At 35.9% G+C, this 18836-nt stretch overlaps 1 protein-coding gene across 1 annotated transcript in view; it reads left to right on the forward strand.

Annotated features, from left to right (window-relative positions):
- Nucleotides 1-9360, forward strand: part of PREX2 (phosphatidylinositol-3,4,5-trisphosphate dependent Rac exchange factor 2) — a 426568-nt gene extending 417208 nt beyond the window's left edge. Inside the window, exon 40 of the mRNA XM_072604786.1 lies at nucleotides 7265-9360. Within this exon, the coding sequence (XP_072460887.1) occupies nucleotides 7265-7310 (46 nt within the window). The 3' untranslated portion in view covers nucleotides 7311-9360. The remainder of the gene's footprint in view (nucleotides 1-7264) is intronic.
- The last annotated feature ends 9476 nt before the right edge of the window (nucleotides 9361-18836 follow it).

Genomic DNA, 18836 nt, shown 5'->3' on the forward strand with positions numbered 1-18836 from the left:
TGTTTTGTAGAAGTTTCATTTGTTTTTCTTATTAAAAATAAATTGTTCTATTAATTTTCTTTCTGATTCTGTCATTCTCCTTTTCAGAACATCTACTATTATGGAGACTGTCTCTGTCTTTTGTTCTAAGTTCTCTTATATTACCTTGGACTTGATGATTTATTCCTTAATTGGATTCTAATTTCTATACTTTCCTTGGTATTTTCACTTAATTATTCTCGACATTCTTCAGATTTTCCATTACCGTGTATAGCTCTTAAGCATTTGTTATAATATTTTCAATCTCCTTAGTGAATTTTTACTCAATTTCCTTTGCACAAAGTACTTTTCAATCAATATTTTATTTGCCTTAAAATGTTTATTTATTTCTCCTCCATTTTAGACTTTGTCTGACTTTATCAATCAGTCTACTGATTGTTATGGGTCCCTTTTATTTTCAGAAATAAAAAAATAGACTTCATGCCTCCAAATTCTGCCTTATACTGAGTCATTTTAAGGGATCTCAAGACCCATGTGAACCATTTATGTATTTGTGGATACAGTACCTTTAACTCTAGGTCCTTGTCACATCTTAGATATCAGGTTTTGAGATCATATCATGAAATCTTAGGATTATACATTTGGAATGAATGTCTTCTAGTACAGCCATTTGCCACATAGAGTTTAATAAAGGACTTTTGAATGATTGGTTGATTCATTCATTCACTTACCCAATGTAGTTATCTATTTTCTAGTATCCCTGATCAATTCTCTTCCAAACTCTGCTTCTAAAATATCCAGTGACAGGGAATTCTCTCTCTCTAATGAGCATCTGTATCCTGTGTTGATGGACCTGGAGTTCAAATCTATTCTCAGACACTTACTAGCTGTGTGACTCCAAGCAAGTTACTCTCTGCTTGCCCAATTTCCTCATTTATAAAACATTGATAACAATAGTACCTACCCCTCAAGGCTGCTGTGAGGACCAAATGAGATAATAATTGTAAAGCATCCCTATTGCTTTCCAAGATGAAGAATTTAGTTCTGTTGGTGTAGGTTGAATTCAACTTTTTTCTTCTTCTATAGATAGCAGAATATCTTTGATAAAGCATGGCTAGTGGACAGAGAGCTGGCCTGTGATTTAGGAAGACCTAGGTTCAGGTGCCACCTCTCACATATACTGTCTTTGTGATCAAGGGCAAACTTCTTAAGCTCTCAGTGCTCCAGCTATCTTCCTGAGACTATCTGTTGTAAATACATATTGACTTGCATTGGAGAGAGTTCCTTATCAGGAACTCCTTACACCAAAGATAACACAGATCTAGTTCTTCTCATCCTGTGGATAGCAAAATATCTTTAATATTCAGCCTTTCATTTAGGATTCTACTCCAGGGATACTCTTTAGCATCTGTGTTGACAACCATAATCATTTGCCCACTGAGATTTAAGAATTGATGATATGTTACCCTTTGATGACTTCATGGTTTAATGAAGGATGTGATGTACAGAGCTAAATTTAAATTCTGTCTATTGCCTGGGGACCTAAAAAGTGTCCTTTAAACAGGTACCTGAGCTTGTTCTCACTGCTTCCTGCTAATGTCCATCCATCCACTACTACTTTGGGACAGCTAGAGGGCACAGTAGATATAGCAGGGAGCCTGGAGTCAGAAAGACCTGAGTTCCAGTCTGGCCTCAGATATTTACTAGCTGTGTGATCCTGCGCAAATCACTTAACCCTAATTGTTTCAATTTCTATTTCTGTAAAATAAGCTAGAGAAGAAAAAATGGCAAGCTGCTCTATTATTTTTGCCAAGAAAACCCCAAATGAGGTCACAAAGTCAGAAATGACTGAAATGCCTGAAAAACAACAACACCTTATGTGCTTGCCCAATGATGTGGCCTCTTCTCATACATTTTCACTGTTATTCAGTCATTGTGTGATTCCATTTGGGGTTTTCTTGGCAAAGACAACAGAGTGGTTTACCATTTTCTTCTCCAGCTCATTTTACAGATGAGGAAACTGAGGCAAACAGGGTTAAGTGACTTATCCAGAGCCACACAGCTAGTAAGTGCCTGAAGCCAGATTGGAACTCAGGAAAATGAGTCTTCCTGACTGATACTCTATCCACTGTGCCACCTAATTGTCCCAAGGATTTCATCATTATAAGTATTAGATGAAGAAATTCCCTCTGCAAGTAGAAATCAGTCCTTTCTCTGTAACTTATAGTCTTAGAGAGCTGCCTAGAGTACTGAGAGGTCAAGTACTCATGGTCACATACCCAGGATATGCTACAGGTAGAACTTGAACCTACACCTTCCTGGGGCTCCCAGTCTAAATCTCTATCATGCCATTAGGCCTCTGCACTAGGTATAGATGTGGAGTCTGATCTCTTGACTTCACTAAAGCCATTGGGGCAAGAAGAGGTGAGGAATTTTGCCCCAAACAAAAGAGAGGCTAGAAATATCTTTTGTAGGACCTTTTCCTATCTCTTTGAATTCTTTTGAGCATAGGCCTAACAGCATAGTTGGGTCAAAGGACATGTAATAACTTTTAATAACTTTTTGTTCATAATTCCAAATTGCTTTTTAGAATGTACCCATTTATAGATCCACCAGCAGCATATCAAAGTTCCTTCTCTCCTGTTGCTCCTCCAACATTTATCATCTTCCTTTTTTGTTATGTATGCTACTCTAATAGGTATCACATTGGGGATGCCCATCAACTGAATTAAGGCTGAATAAGTTGTGGTATATGAATGTGATAGAGTCCTATTGTACTGTAAAATATAGGGCAGCTATGTGAATAGAGCACTGGGCCTGGAATCAGGAGCCTTTAAGTTCAAATCTGACTTCAGACACTTACTAACTGTACCTCATCTGTAAAATAAGGATAATAAAAGTACCTGTTTTGTAGGGTTGTTATGAAGACCAAATGAGATAATATTTGTAAAGAATTTCACACAGTGGCCAGCAAATAATGAGTACTATATAAAAGGCAGCTATTATTATTATTTCAAAAAGACATATGAACTGATGCAGAATGAAATAAGTGGACTAAAATAATTTATACAATAAAAACGCTGTAAAGACAAATGACTTTCAAAGCTATAAGAACTATGCTCAATCTAATAATCACTAGTGATCCCAGAAGAATGATGATCAAATATGCCATACGTGGTAGATGCATATTTGTTTTAGATTATAGAATGAGACATGCATTTTTGTATGCCACCCCTGAGGGGATGTGTTTGCTTGACTATGCATGTTTATCAGAAGATTGTTTTGTTTTTTTACTTTTCTTCCTCCTCACACCCAGTGGAATTGGGGATGGATAGGGGAGAAAAAAGATTTCTGTTAATTTTTTTTTAATTAAGAAGTTGGGAAAAGGGTTCTACAGATGTTAAATGTTGCATGTCCATACAGATGAGGTCACTGTATTAATAGTTTTACCGTTTACTATTACAAGACTTTTGTTAAAAGAAATCTCTCATGACATGGGAGGAATCTGTAAATGTTTGCGATATAAAAACAAAATATCAATAAAACGCAACAACAGCATCAACAAATGGGTCAGAACTTAAAACATCAGTGGCATCTGGCAGGCAGACTCAGCTCAGGGGGACGGTACCGACAGTGAGTGTAAACAGGGTGGAAAGCTGAGTCATGGGACTAGGAAATCACGAATTTCTGCCCAAAGCTCTGGGGAGTGCAACACCCTTTCTCCCATGCTGTGGGGTCTGTCGTCCCCTGCCCAGAACAGTAATAAAGATCAAAGCTTTTGTCTTGTTTTGTACACTGCCCCACAGCACTGTTACTGCAAAGCTAGGTGTCCTTGAAGGAAATAAGGATAGAGAAAAAGGGGGAAGGAAAGGAAGAGAGATTCTTGGCTGATATAGGTAACCCTCAATTTAATTTCTAGATTTTAAATTTAAATTCTTAAATAATTTAATTGAATTTCTAGAGTTAGAACTCTTCCTGAGTTGGTGAGATATTAAACATCTTACTTAGCCATGGTCACACAGTTCTCAGTGTCAGAGGCAGGACCTGAAGACAAGTTCTCCTATTGTTAAGACTTAGCCCTCAGTCACACTGCCACAGTGTCTCTTTTATATTTATGGAACAAAATACTCTCCTTGCAACAACTCTATGTATTAGATATTGCAAGTTTTACTGGGCCTCTTTTGCAATAAAAGAAGTGAGGTTAAGTGACTTGCCAGTAGTAAGTCTCACGGCTAGTACTTGAACTTGGGGCTCCCAATTCCAAGTCTGATATTCTGCCTTTACAGACATTACAATTTCCCCTTTATTCCTCTGGGCTGGAGCCAGGTCTTTCAGGGCCATTGCCTCCATCCTTTGTCACTGGGGTGGATGAGTGGGAGAGGCAATAAAAAACAGGCCCTTGTACCCTAAGCAAAGGCTCTCCACTGAAAAACAATTACCAATAAAAAAATGCCTTAGTGCATAGTGACTCAGTCGAACTCTTACCTCTTGTTTTCTACTTATAACCCTCATCAGCCTGTTGTAAATTCCCCAAACTCAACATTTTCCATTATAAATGTGTCTGAACTCAAGTAACCCTGAGCCTTTTGCAAGAAACATCACTGAATCTGAATGCCATCCAGACCTAGATTTCCTACCCTGAGCTATTATTTCATTAGATGATCACAGGGAGTAGTTCTTTCGCCAGTTTGCAAGGCAGACATATCAAAGATTCATCTGTCTGGTGGCATTAGTTACATTATCCCGAACCGTGTGTGATGCATCGTAATGGAATGTGATGACAAGGACCGGATAAGATAGGGCAAGCCATTAGCTATGTCAGGTGAAGATGTTTGACAGCTGGCTTATTTAGCTTCCATTTCACATTTACATGGACAAATAAACTGCACTTTCTCATTTGTTCAACTGTGGTGCATATTACAGATAAATGAGAGGATTAAAATTAAGGATGGGAAAAAAGTAGGTTATTCAATCTATTACTCCAGCCCTGTCAAGTCAGTTTAAAACTTCACTATCTCCTTCAAATACTGAAGAGCATTTGCAGCACTTGGGCTGGGTATCATCTCTCTTCTAGTAGCATGAGGGAAGCTGTTTGGAGGTGATATTCTCTCATTCTAATATTCTACTTCTTTTCTATAGATCACAAATCACATTTAGCATAAGGACTAAATTACATTTTGCAAAATTTGGTGAGCTATACCTGCATCTTTGGTATTTTCTGAAAGTAGAAAAACTTAGTTTGACCGATTGCAATTCAGGTCTCAATAGTAAAGTTTGTTTATTTTTCTCATTGAGTCTTAGAAACAAATTAGATTAGTGAGCTGACATTCAACTTTCAATAAAGAAGAAGAGTTTTGCTCCTGGGGACTCTCTGTTGTCAACAAAATTTTGCTTTAAAAAAAAATAGTAGCTAGAAAGAGCCCTGACTTTGAATCAAAAGGTCTGGGTTTGAACCAGCTTTGCTAGTTAGAAGCAGTGTGGCCTTAGGTGAATAGTTTAAATTCTTTGACCTTCAGTTTCTCCATATGTTAAGTGAGAACTGTCTAAGGAGTATCTAACAAATGAGAGAGTCCAGTTTATTTATCATGTAAAGGAAAGCTTTATGGCCAGCTGTCAAATGTTTTCACTTGAGGTAGTTAATTGGTCATTCTATCTTGTCAGTCTATTTGGTTAAATTATCTCTAATGTTGCTTCTGCTTCTGTGATCCTTTTCTGCTCCATAATGGCCCTAGCGTCAAAATCATAAAGTGTTTTTTGTTTGTTTAGTTGGGTTTTTTAAGCTGTGTTACATACTTTAGCCAGTAAATAATTGTTTTGGGGAAAATGAATCATGATAATTCCTAGACATTAGCTGAAGGAAGCTGAAAGATTTGTGGATAGAAGTTAAACATTTTTATGATGTCAGAAAGTTATCTAGTATTAACCAGTGCTTTTGTTTATGTAGGAGTTCTTCAGCATTTCATCTAAAAGAAGCCCTTATTGACTGTCATAAAGAGTTAATGAAAGATTGTCGTATCCATTATGGATAGCCCACTTGAGGCTAAATAATGTAAATTTGGAATAGACTCAGAAGGGTTACATGACTTTCTCCACCTGCATTTAGTAACATTTGTTAGGAGCAAAGCCAACAAATAGTGAGATCCAAGGTTGAGGCCTGACAGGGCATGATCGGCAATTTGATAAGGTGACAAAGGACTCAAGAGAAGAGGATGGTGAATTGGTTCACCAAGGGGTCAAGATAGAGAAAAGAAATGTAGGGGAGATGGCCTGAGAGAAAACTGAGGGAATGAAGGACTGGAGGGATGTCAGCAATGTCAAATATAAGTTTTATTGGGAGGAAAAGGGAAATCAGAGCTAGCTTTATCTTTACCAACGTGCTTTCCTCCCCAAAGTCAAAAGACTTGAGCTTTGTTACTCGGTAGCTGTATGTCTTGGGGAAAAATCCTCAAACCTCTCTGAACCACAGTTTTATTGTGTTATCTCATGGGAATAAAGATTCTTAGTACAGAATAATACAGGATGAAATAGAAAATGTTTGTCAAGAGTGTGCCAGTAATGCAACACTGTACATGTGAAGAGTAATCATCATCTTCACAATTCATATATTTGTTAATACTTTGTCGTCTACCAGTCCTTCTTTACCTTCCTGCCCTCTTTGTTTTATGAGATCAAATAGACCCTCACTGCTGCTAGACAATTCCGTTGTATCTCACTTATGAACTCACTTATGAACTCGCTATCCCACTGTCCATGGCTCTTCCAAACCTTTTCATTCCTCTTCAGATCTCCCATGACTTTACCTCTCCCCACCCTCTCAGCTGAGACTCGTCTCATATTTTATAGAAAAAAATTGAAACCATTCTCTGACATTTCCGTCTTCTCTTCTACTCTTCATCTCATCTCATTCAAATATCTTCTGCCACCATCTCTATCTTTACCCGTATCTGACAAAAAGAGGTGGGCCAACTCCATGCCAAGGAAAATCTCTCTGCCTCACAAGCAATCCTGTTACGTCGTGCGTCCTCTAGCAGGTTGCTCCCTCTATCATCACCACTCTCTCACTTAATGTTTAACTCTCCCTGTGTGCTGGCTGGTTTCTTACCATCAAATTCAGCTACTCCAACTTAAAAGCATCTTTTAAAATAATTTCTACCATATTCTATAGCAATACTGTAAATAATTAGAATCTTATTGTGGTAAATAATTGCAATTGATCTTTGAATATTTTTAAGCATCTCTGCCAAGCATGAAGAACTAATGACATAATGTCTGTATTATTTGTTAGGTTGTACAAGCTCTGCCAACCACCTCCCCCTGCTGGAGAAGAATGAAACAGAATTGTCAAGAAGAAGGCAAAATGGCTGCTTCTGGAATTATGGACCAGAAACCAGGGCTTTTCCCCATAAATCATGTCTTGACTCTGGATAAACTTCCTGCGTTAGAGAAATTATTTGTTTAGAATTTTTTTTCTCTCACTGTAACTTATTAAGAAAAAAGAAAAAATCTCCATAGATTTTGGAATCTAATTCACAATATTCCTCTTGCTAGAATGTAAGTAGCTAAAGCATTTTGTTGCTTTTTAACTTGGGAAATTGACACTGGAAATGTGTTCTGTTTCCAACAGATAGCTCAACCTTTTGCAAATCAATCTCTCATCATAGATTAGCATCAAATAACAATTTTTAAAAGGTGTTGCCATTCATCCTTGAAATTTACAGAAAATCAAAGAACATTTCAAATAACAAAGCTATTGAATACACTTTTTTTTCCCCATTTCAACCTACTGAAGGCATCAATACTGACAATTTAGGCTATTTCATTTAATTTCATTTTTTTTAACGTGAGGAGTGAATTAATGAACAATTCTACTTTATAGAATTTGATGACTAATCCCTTCTAAATGCTCCTAAATGATTTTTCATTTTCCTTTTTGTCATTTGGGAGTTGAGAGTGGGAGAAAAAAATATAAATTGAAATGCTTCTAAAAGAGATGTTTAAATATTTTGTAGGCTGTGCCATTATCTTCCATCTTCCTTAACATTGGGAAAAAGCATATCCATTCCCATAGCTGAAAATAGATCTTTCATAACTTACTGCCTTGAACCCTCAGGGTTCTATGGGAGAATTGGTAATCTACACCCCAGGATACCCTCTTATCATTACTTTCATATGCTTTCTTCGTGTTCATTGACATCACCAATGTACTATTTGCCCCAGCAGTGTTCATGCCTTGTTTGATCTATGTGTATAGATGAGAGACATTGTCAGCAAAGGACAAGCCTTGGAGTCAGGAGGACCCAGATTCAAGTCCTGCCTCTAAAATGTGCTGGCAGATCACTTTATCATTCAGTGACCCCAGGCAACTCTCTTAATATTATAATATAAATGAGTGGCAGATCTGCACTAGTGAAGGGAATGTTCATGTTAGGAAGGGATTCCCATAGCAGTAAAATCATTTGTCTGGACCCTCCAACCTCCAACAAAAAAAAAATATGTTGGTGAATATGTAGAGAAGTCTTTAACTCTCTGCTGTATAATTGTCTTCCAGCCTTCTTATAGGACCTGAGTATTGGGTGTGGGAAGGCAAATCAGTATGAGGAGGGAAAGGTAGTGACAGAAACAGGACAGAGAATAAATTTATGAATTGGGTTTTTAGAACTTAGCTCTTTTACAAGGTGGTAGAGAGCTGAAACACCTGATTACCACGTTCCCACCTGCCCCCATAGGACTGTTGCCCATAGGGACTCCAGGAGTGTTAAAAAGGTGCATTGTGATTGTTTTGGTATTGCAATATATGTCACATTTGTAATAATTTTATGATCTTTTAAAATATAATTCAGACCCTTCATAATTCTTGGAAATGTTTTATGTTTAGTATTGTATTTTAAGCTATACGTAAAATATGTAAGATTTAAATTTAGTGAAGTGGTTTTGGTTGCTGGGTTATAAGCCCAGTATTACTTTTTTTAAAAAAATTCACAACTTTTAGAATAATGAGCTCATTTTAATGGGTTTGTGATTGTTATTCTGGTTCTGATTAATTTATTTATGTAAAATTATTACATATTCTAAGCACATAAATAGAAACATATCTTCTGAAATTAAATTTTACTTGTGAGATGTATCATCATTAAAATATCATTATTAAAAAACAGCTACCATCATTAGCAATGAGTTCGATAAAAATGCAATATGATTCATGTGGAAACATATGCATACTTACACCAGTGACATTTTATTTTCCATAGTTAGGCATGGTGGGAATTTTTTATATAGCCACTGAAATATATACATGTTAATAGGGATTTTAAAAAAAACTTGAAAGTTCTGGCAAATTATTTTAGTATATATATATAATAAAACTTTTAGCCATTTAAAAAACTTTAATGTAATTTTGTATAGATATTTGTCAGTAATAATTTTCTACTGATTTTAAATATACATATATGTATAAACCGAATGATTACATGTAGCAAATGTCACTGAGCCCTTCATTAGCACAGTTGGATGCATACATGTAGCAAAAGTCACCATTAAATTAGGAGACAGAATAATGGTCAGAAATACATGCTTCTACTTTATCAGTGGCCATTCTATTATTCTGGGGATGGTAAAGAAAATTTAAATTGAATTGGTTAACCATCTTTAATTTCTAATAATATTTGGTTTTCCTGGACAACTAAAAACATCCAACAGCCTCTTAACCTGCCACGTTGACAATGAATGTTGATCAAGGCCAGCAGGTCTTTCTCAAAACTTTCCTTCAATCTGAGATTCCTCAGTATTGTGGCCATAAATGTTGTTTATCCAACTTTGACATGTCCATGGAAGATAATAACTATTACACAATAACTATTTGCACAGTTAATAGACTTAGTTTTGGAAAAGGTAATTTCTTGCTAAAATATATTTTTAAAACATTTAATAATTCTTTAAAAATGATGGTGTTAGGGAGTTATGCATTCAAATATATCTATATCAGCATTATTTGTCACTGCAAAAACACGCACACGTCAACTGGAAAAACCACAATGTCCAGTGCTTGACAGCTGGCTACATATAGCATGATATATATGGTGGTTCAGATCAATATGTATGAAGAATATAAAGATATCTAGAAAGTGGATATGAAAAAATACAGAGAAAGCCAAATAAGAAAAAGAAAGTGCTTGTTGAGAGTAATTATGGAAAAGTCAAAATGAGAGGTAGATGGAGGGAATAATTGATAATGTGGACATTTCATAAGCTAAAATTCTTGTATTCGAGTGTAAATAGTTATCAATTATTTTAATTTATTTCATTGACATTTGAAATAAATAAGTAAATAGCTATTCTAAAAATTATATTGTGGAAACTCTTACAGTGGGATAAAAATGTACTCTGATAAATATAAAGAAATAAGGTAAGGAATTTCTTCCCCATAATAAGCATCATCCACAGTATAATTAGACCAGCAATACTGTAACTTTACATTCTGTCTGCCCTTTGCCTCTGTCCCTTCTAGTAAACTGAAGCTATTGCTAGAACATTAAAAAAAATCATGCTTCAGAGGAGTAATGTATTCACGTACACACCTATGTATATCTCTCTTAATTTCAAGGAGGGAACTAGATAGTAGGAAGATTTGAACATTTATATTAACAAACCAAGAGGGGGAATGTATTAGAAGAAATTTCCAAGTGCCTGACAAAGTTATCATTGGGAATTTTTCTTCCATCAATGTGAAAACATGAAAAATCTGAGGAGGCAGGAGTTCGTTCTTGACATTTACTGTCATGAAAGAGGTTATTTTTGTACTTCAGATTATGTTACTGACACAAACTTTGTGTTTAAACTATGGTATATCCTTAATTTTGATATAATACTAGTATTCGTTAATTTTAAAACTAAAGAGTTTTACAGCGGCAATGCAGGTATTATCCATTGTCTCTTCCATTAGATTGTGACCTTCATGAGGACAGGGACTGTCTTTTTGTATTTCCAGTGCTTAGCATAGTGCTTTGCACGTAGCAGGTGCTTAATAAATGTTTATTGATTGTATTTTGGAAAAATTGGCTTCATAAGAAGTGAGATCATGTTGCCAGATGCTACTATGTACAAACACACACATACATACACACACACACATTGACACATACTTATATGAACATTTTAAAAATCCAACCTGACCTATGATTTCTAACAGTGTTGGAAATTCCCAGTGAGTTACTTTCTTTACAGTGTGGATTGGTGACTTTTCTGCCACATAACAGTCTTAGAGAGTATCTGGGCCCTGGCATGGCCAGTATATATCTGAAGTGAGACTGAATTTCAGACCTTACTGATTACAGTCTAGCTCTCTCTCCACCACTCTCCACTGCCTCTCTTTTATGTGCAATAAAATCTCATTATTTCTGATAATTGTACATGGATTTCATAGCCCGCATAACATGAATAACAGCTAAAAATCTACTTTATCACGATTTTGGCAGTAGGACTTTGCTTTGGAAAATAATGAGTAATAAACAAAATACTACAGGGCAAGATAACTCAAAAGCATAAGCTATTTTTAAAAAATAATTTTATTGTATGAATTATTTGTATACAAAAAGATTACAATTCTAAACGTCATCCCTTCATCCAAGCAGAACCTCAACTTCTAAACATTTTGTTGGCAGTTAGGTACAAGAAAGCACTCCAAGAGTGCAAAGTATCTCGTCAGATGTTTTATAATTAGGACACTTCACTAATTCAGGAAAACCTTCTGTAAGATGAGAACAATTTTCCTTTATTTTTAATAGTCTTTACATGTTTAACTTCCTAATACAATTGAGCAGTAATAAAGCTATTCTTTTAATCATCACAATGTTGGAGCCATGACAACATATTGCATTTCTATTACAGCCTTTTTTTCCAAGTTAAAATTTGGCTTAGCCAGCTTGTGAGGCTAACTGCTATATAGATGGACCAGTTTGCTGAGTTAGTACCTGACTGGTACTACAATTTAAAGACTGGGCAAAATAAAGAAAAGAAAGAAAATGATCTTGAACTTATTTATCACTGTCAACATTTAGTTAAAAAAAAAAACAAAAAAAAATCTTTACTCCTCTCTCTTTCTGTATTTGAGAGGATAAAGTGATGGTAGACTAGATTACTGTCCAGGGGAATCTGTGTATCTCTGGGCCAAAGTTAGTCCACCAAGACAATACCCTTTTAATGTACTGGACATGCCAGTCCTGTGTGGTGTACAGTTCGCTGATAGTCATTAAGGACCAACAATTATTTTTTTTTATGGTAGGATAATTTTGTGAGTCAGTATCAATAATCTAACTAAAAAGTATATAGAGCATTTTTAAAACATTCTGCCTATGCAGTAGCTTTTAATTAAGCAAAAGTCTGGTTTTAAGGTTATTGAGAAAAATGCTGAACCTTTTCCTTTGTAACAGAAATCTGATTTTCATCATTCTTGGTATGTATGTAAAATATGTATGTATGCATACTTATATGTGTATATATATATATATACACATACATGTGCCTCTATATATAAATTCACCATACGTTTTTATTTTGAGGATGTATGTTACTGACAATTACTCCCCCTTTGAGATATTGGGTTGTCACTAATGTACATACACATACATAATACGATATTCTGGTGCCGAATGACTGTTGCCCATTGGATGTTACTTTGACCATCTCTTTTTCTTCTTTTTTTTCTGGTGAGACCTCTCTTTGTAGAGAAGGGACTTTGATGTGTCCCCTATTGTTTAATAATTAGAAGATTCTTATGGAGTTTATCATAACGGATGAGTAACTAGATATGATGCTCCCAAGCCAGTGGACAGTTTTCTGTTCTGGATGTGTTATACTTACGCATTCTTGGATGCCCCCACAACATCCCTTGAGTATTATTGGTTACTCATGTTCCTTCTTAGTTTAAAATAATTATTTTGCAGCACAGTTGCATGGTAGCACTATGTATCTATACTGAATGAAGCCAAGAACACTAAGGTTGTGAAAGCTCTGAGGAAAAATGCTTCAGTTAAACAAGTTATATGTTCAGATAAATATATTTTTTGTAATGCCTCAGTAAATATGTAGAGCATATATTCTGCTTTTAAAAATATTTTTATATGCATTTATTTACACCAGGTATTCGTTATTTTAAATAGTAAATACCCAAATACATAGGGCTTTGTTTTAATGCATAAACATGTTGATGGATACTACTCATAATTTAATAGTAAAATTCATTGAAATGTGATTCTAAAGTACAGCATTTTTGTAAAGTATTAATGTAACATACTTTGATTCACTAACTGATTTTTCATTGGAATTTATCAAAGTTCATTATATTGGATATATGATTTATTTTTTTTTAGGCTACAATAATGACTGGAATAGTAATCCTATGTCATAAAATGTCAATAATAAAATAAAAACATAATGCATAAAATAAACACTGAGGAAGCTTATTCATATATATATGAATGTGTGTACACATATATTGTTTATGTATGTGTATAATTTCCACATAGTTCAATTCAAACAACCATTATTTGCCAACACTGGGCCAGGCATGTTTAGGGATACAAAGAAAAGTTAGGATAGTACAAAGTACTTGTAATGTCACTGGGCAGACAAGGCATACAAAAAAAGCATTTAACAGTATAAGGTAGAATAAGTGTCATAATGGTGTATAGAGAAAATTGTGGGAAATAAGTAGGGACTAAAGTAGTAAGTGGGTCTCCAACCTGCATCCCAAATAAATTAATCAACAAATATTCAAGTACCTTCTATGTGCAAGACATTTTTCTAGGTAGTACATGAGCTACAAAGAAACAAGAAATGTATTCCTATCCTCAAGATGTTTGCAATCTGACAGAAAATGCATCATGATGCAGTGGAGAGAGGATTAACTCAGTTCCAATTACTGGATTTGAATTAACTTACAAAGACAGGCCTAGTGTAGGCCCTGATAAAAGGTACTAAATATTACTTATTTGTTAAAATTATCACAAAGTACATACCTATCATCCTGATTCTTTTAACAAAGTGGTGCAATCTGTCTCATGTCAGAGGGAAGGTATCTTGCTGATGCACAGCATATTAAAAACCACAACAGTATTGCAGACTACTCAACGTATATTGTGGGAATAAGGGGACCTGTGTCCAAATTCCACCTCTGATACTATTTGTGAAAACTTGGGCAGGACAGTTAATCTCGCTGGTCCTCAGTTTCCTCATATGCAGAATTAAGAAGCTTGAAGGGAAAAAAAAAATACAGACCTTTGAGTTCCTTTTCAGCTCTAAATCTCTAATCCTAAAATTGACAGACAGATTCTGCCATACTTCAATGGACACCTAATCTCATTAATTTTGATATTCCAAAAAATGCACATTAGAACCAATATACTCGTTATCCTATGTGACTAAAGTGCACATTCTCCCATAAATGCTCCTTGAAGGACCTGCCTAAAGTATTAGAGCTTCTCCTTGGTCTTTTAACATTGTGTGTGTGCAGATGCATCACTTGACTGTCCATCTGTAATCCTTTCTTCCTCATAACCAGTTGCCTCCTCCCTACCCCTGCCCTTACCTTCCGGATTTAGCTTGGGCGGTTGTCTGGTGACTGCAAAAGGATGAGAGGAGTGGAATTCTCATGTACTTTGAAGTTTAGAAGCTTTGTTCCTTTAATCCTTTATCAGTAGGTTTTCCCTTTAGGTGCATTTATTTTTTCATCTCTAGTGCCTCATTGCATTTTTAACCTTGAACCCTAATTGTTGTACTGACCTGATTTGAGCCTGGTCCACAACACCATTCATACTTTCATCCAAGTCAGTTGAGGGTCAAAAAAAGGATCCCTGGGGCACTTCACTAAATTTCCTCTTTGAACTGGAGATTGGCTCAGTAATTGCTTCAGCCATATTGGTGTTAGATGCCCTTTTATCTCTGTATTGATCTTGGTTTCAATTACCTATTAATATTTTTGTTCTCTTATTTCCAATGCACAGACCATTTTCCTTAGAAGAGAGAAGGCACAAAATAAAGAGTTCCATTACGTGTCATTGTCTTCTCCACTTCTGGCAGCCATCCCATCCTTTGTTCGTTACCCTTCTTTCCTCCAGCAGAAATAAAAGGACCTTTGATGTCCTTCACATTTTTTGCCACTGTCTACTCATTCTGAGCTTTAACATTCATTCCTAACATTATATGTACAGTATTGTACTTCATTTTTGCACTTATATTCCATTATTTGCCCTTGCTTCCAGTTTTTATAAATTTCTTTTAAAAATCTAAGTTGATTAAATAATCTATCAGTTAGGAACTGATAGATTAGGATAGATAGATAAGGAACTCATCAGTTTTTTTTTCTTCTTCATTAGAATCATTTGTCCTTGCACCTTCAGAATTTCATCTGCTTTCATTATGGTCCAGACAACCAAATCCTAACCCTGTTCCTTGTTCTTCAGTTCTCTGTGTTTCTGGTGGTAGCCCTAGTGGCTAATTCTGTAACTACTAACACCTTGCTGATGGCTCATGAGTGAGAAAGGATTTATTTATATTTTTCCTGATGATGATTTATTCATTTCATTTTGGTTGACACTTTAGTAGTTTTCTGCCAAAAAATGCGTGTCAGTGAACAAAAACACATCTATTAAGTACCTATTACATATGCCTCAGGCACTGTACTAAAAACTGGTGATACAAAGACAAAAATACTGCAAGATATTTACATGTTATGGGAAAAATAAGTATACAAATATATTTCAAATATATACAAATATATTTCTCAATATAATTTCTAATATATATGTTTTTACAATTCATTTCTCTATACGATTGCTCTCCATATTTTCTATATATACTCTGTATGTGCCTATGAAACCTTAACAATCTACCAGCGCCATGCTACGAAACTGAATCACTTCCATTTGAACTGCCTTAGGAAGATTCCGAAGATCACCTGGCAGGATAAGGAACTGAGGTCCTTGCTTGAATTAAACTGCCAGACATTCAAACTATGCTTCAGAGAACACAACTCTGATGGGCTGGCCACATTGTTCAAATGCAAAATGTATGCTTGCCAAAAAGACTATTTTATGGAGAACTCGCATGGGGCAGGTGATCACATGGTAGTCAGAAGAAGCGATACAAGGATACTCTTAAGAACTTTGGAATTGATTGCATGACGTGGGAGATACTGGCACAGGACTGCTCAGCATGGAGCACCCACATCAGAGAAGGTGCTTTGCTCTATGAGTCAAACAGAATTAAAGCAGCTCAAAGTATACATAGGATGTGCAAATTTAGAGTAGCCACTCCAAATCTTCACATAGACTGTTTGTGCCCAACCTGTGGTAGAGGATTCCAAGCTCATATTGGTCTGATAAGCTACAGTCAAACACATTGAGGCTTGATTTTATCATGGTGATGTCATTTTGGTCCTCTTCAAGAGTGAAGGACAACAACCAACCAACCATACATATGTGTATTTGTATGTAGGATACACACACGTATACTGTCTATCTAGTATGTATATAGTAAATGCAAACATCTGAGCCTAGTTGAAGCCTATACTCCAGTGCGTATCTTTGGTGTTGCTTGGTCCTTTTTTAGTCATGTCCAACTCTTGGTGATCCATTTGGGGTTTTCTTGGCAAAGATACCAGAGTAATTTGCCATTTCATTCTCCAGCTCATTGTACAGATGAGGCAACTGAGACAAACAGGGTTAAGTGACTTGCCCAGGATCACACAACTGTAAGTGTCTGAGACCAGATTTGAACTCAGGTATTCCTGACTTCAGACCCAGCATTCTCTATACTGCATTGAATTCAATTGTTAGCCTCTTTACTTCTTTCACCTTTCCTATTCTCTCCTCAATGCCATTTTTAAAGAAGGTTCTTCCTATTTTCCTACTTCGCTGGCACTCCTTGACTATTCATTTAGAAAGAGCTTTGAACTGCTTGCCAAAAAGGTAATACAATCTTATTTCTGTACCATGAACTGAGAGAATAAGTATGTGCTATCCCCTCTCTATGTACAGTGGAGCAGCATTTAAATAAAGCATTCAGTTTGGTATGCTTTAATAGACAAGGACGAAGACAGAGTTGTCGCATAAAGAACAAGCTGGGAATGGCTAAGGGCACATGGACAATCAATTTGTTAGAAAATATTACAGCCTCTAAAAATATCTTGCTTCTATATCTGAATATAGAGTTGACTCATTTCTAAAGGTGTTCATCTCAGTGGGAAGAAACTGGGCATGGGTTTATGATTTAATGTGCTATAAAGGACAAGAACTACCTTTAAGGATGAGAAATGAAGATCTGCATGCAAGTATGGTAGTGAATGCATTAAATAATGATATTCAAATTTCAAAAAATCACGAGGGTGGGGAACTTAGAATAAACATTAAGATATCCTGGGAGAGAAGAGAGCTTTTTCACAGGCTATCTTGGTTATGTAAAACATGCCAAAATAACCCCATGTTATTAAAATAACTCAGCAATTTTCCTATTGTTGTGGCGATTATTTAAACTCAAAAAGGAGGCGCTATTGATGCAGGGTCACTTTTTTTTCTTTTTATGGTTTCTTTCCTGATCACTGGAATGGGGAAAGTTAAAGGACAAAGATATTGTTCATCTGAAGAGTCATAAAGGTCAGGTTCTTGGAGTAGGCAGGAGACTCCTGCAATAGATGTCTTATGGAGTGGGGATCCAAGAGAGCTTAGATTTGTCTTACTTTTATCTCTGTATCTCCAGCACCTAACAGTTCCTGGTGGATAGTGACCATGGTATTGTAGACTCATAGTTGGAAAAGACTTTAGATATCATGCAGTCCAATCTCCTCACAGTGTACTTGAGGAAACTGAGGTCTAGAGAGGGAAGTGACTTTTCCAAGGTCACACCAGTAGTAAGTGATAGCATCTAGATGTAAATTTAAACCCTCTAGAACAGAAGTTTTTAACTTGGGGTCTACGTACTTTAAATATTATTTTTGATTAGCTATATTTCAATAGAACTGGTTTCTATTATAATCCATGTATTTTATTTGACACATTTAAAAACATTCTGAGAAGAGGTCCACAGGCTTCACTAGACTTCACTAGACTTCACTAGACTGCCCTAGGGGTCAATGACATTTTTTAAAATTTGAACTCTTTCTCTGACTCCCAACCTCTTTCTCCTATACAATGTTGGTGATTGATTGACATTTAACAGACCTATCGCTGGCCCTATAAAATTACTAAACATTGATCACATTAAAGTTACCATGCTGGTTTTAAACTCTCATCTTAATTCTTCTTGTCAAGGGATACAATCTCATGAAATAAAAGCTTTATTTTCACAGAAGAGGGATGAGATCTTTCTCATGACCAGTTTGGAAAAATACGCTGACTTTGCAGAGTTTTTTCATAGATTATCTTTTTTGAGCATCACAAACAATCCTGTGAGTTTTGTCCTGTTACAATCCCCGAGAACCTGTGACCTCTTAGATCTTACATGTCTGAGGGGAGATTTGAAACCAGGTGTCTTTGACTCCAAGTCCATGGTACCATGTTGTCTCTCTGAAAAAGGATGGAAAATACTTTAATATCATGTCAATCAGTATCATGACCTGGAGTTAGTGAGGCAGTCTGGTCTACTTGGAATATAGCTTCTATGTATGTAAACTGTATATATTCATGTATATTCACCTTGTGCACACAAGCATGTGTGTACATATATGTATGCATTTGTATATGTAAATATATTGCCCCCATTCCCCTCAGGTGAGTATATGCAACCAGATCTATCACCTGCCAAGACACAGGCATCATTTTGGGGAAGACTGAAAGAACCAGGCCTCCTCAGCTAGCCTGTTTTAAAGT

This window comes from Notamacropus eugenii, chromosome 4 (genome assembly GCF_028372415.1).
Source record: "Notamacropus eugenii isolate mMacEug1 chromosome 4, mMacEug1.pri_v2, whole genome shotgun sequence".
Lineage (NCBI taxonomy): Eukaryota > Metazoa > Chordata > Mammalia > Diprotodontia > Macropodidae > Notamacropus > Notamacropus eugenii.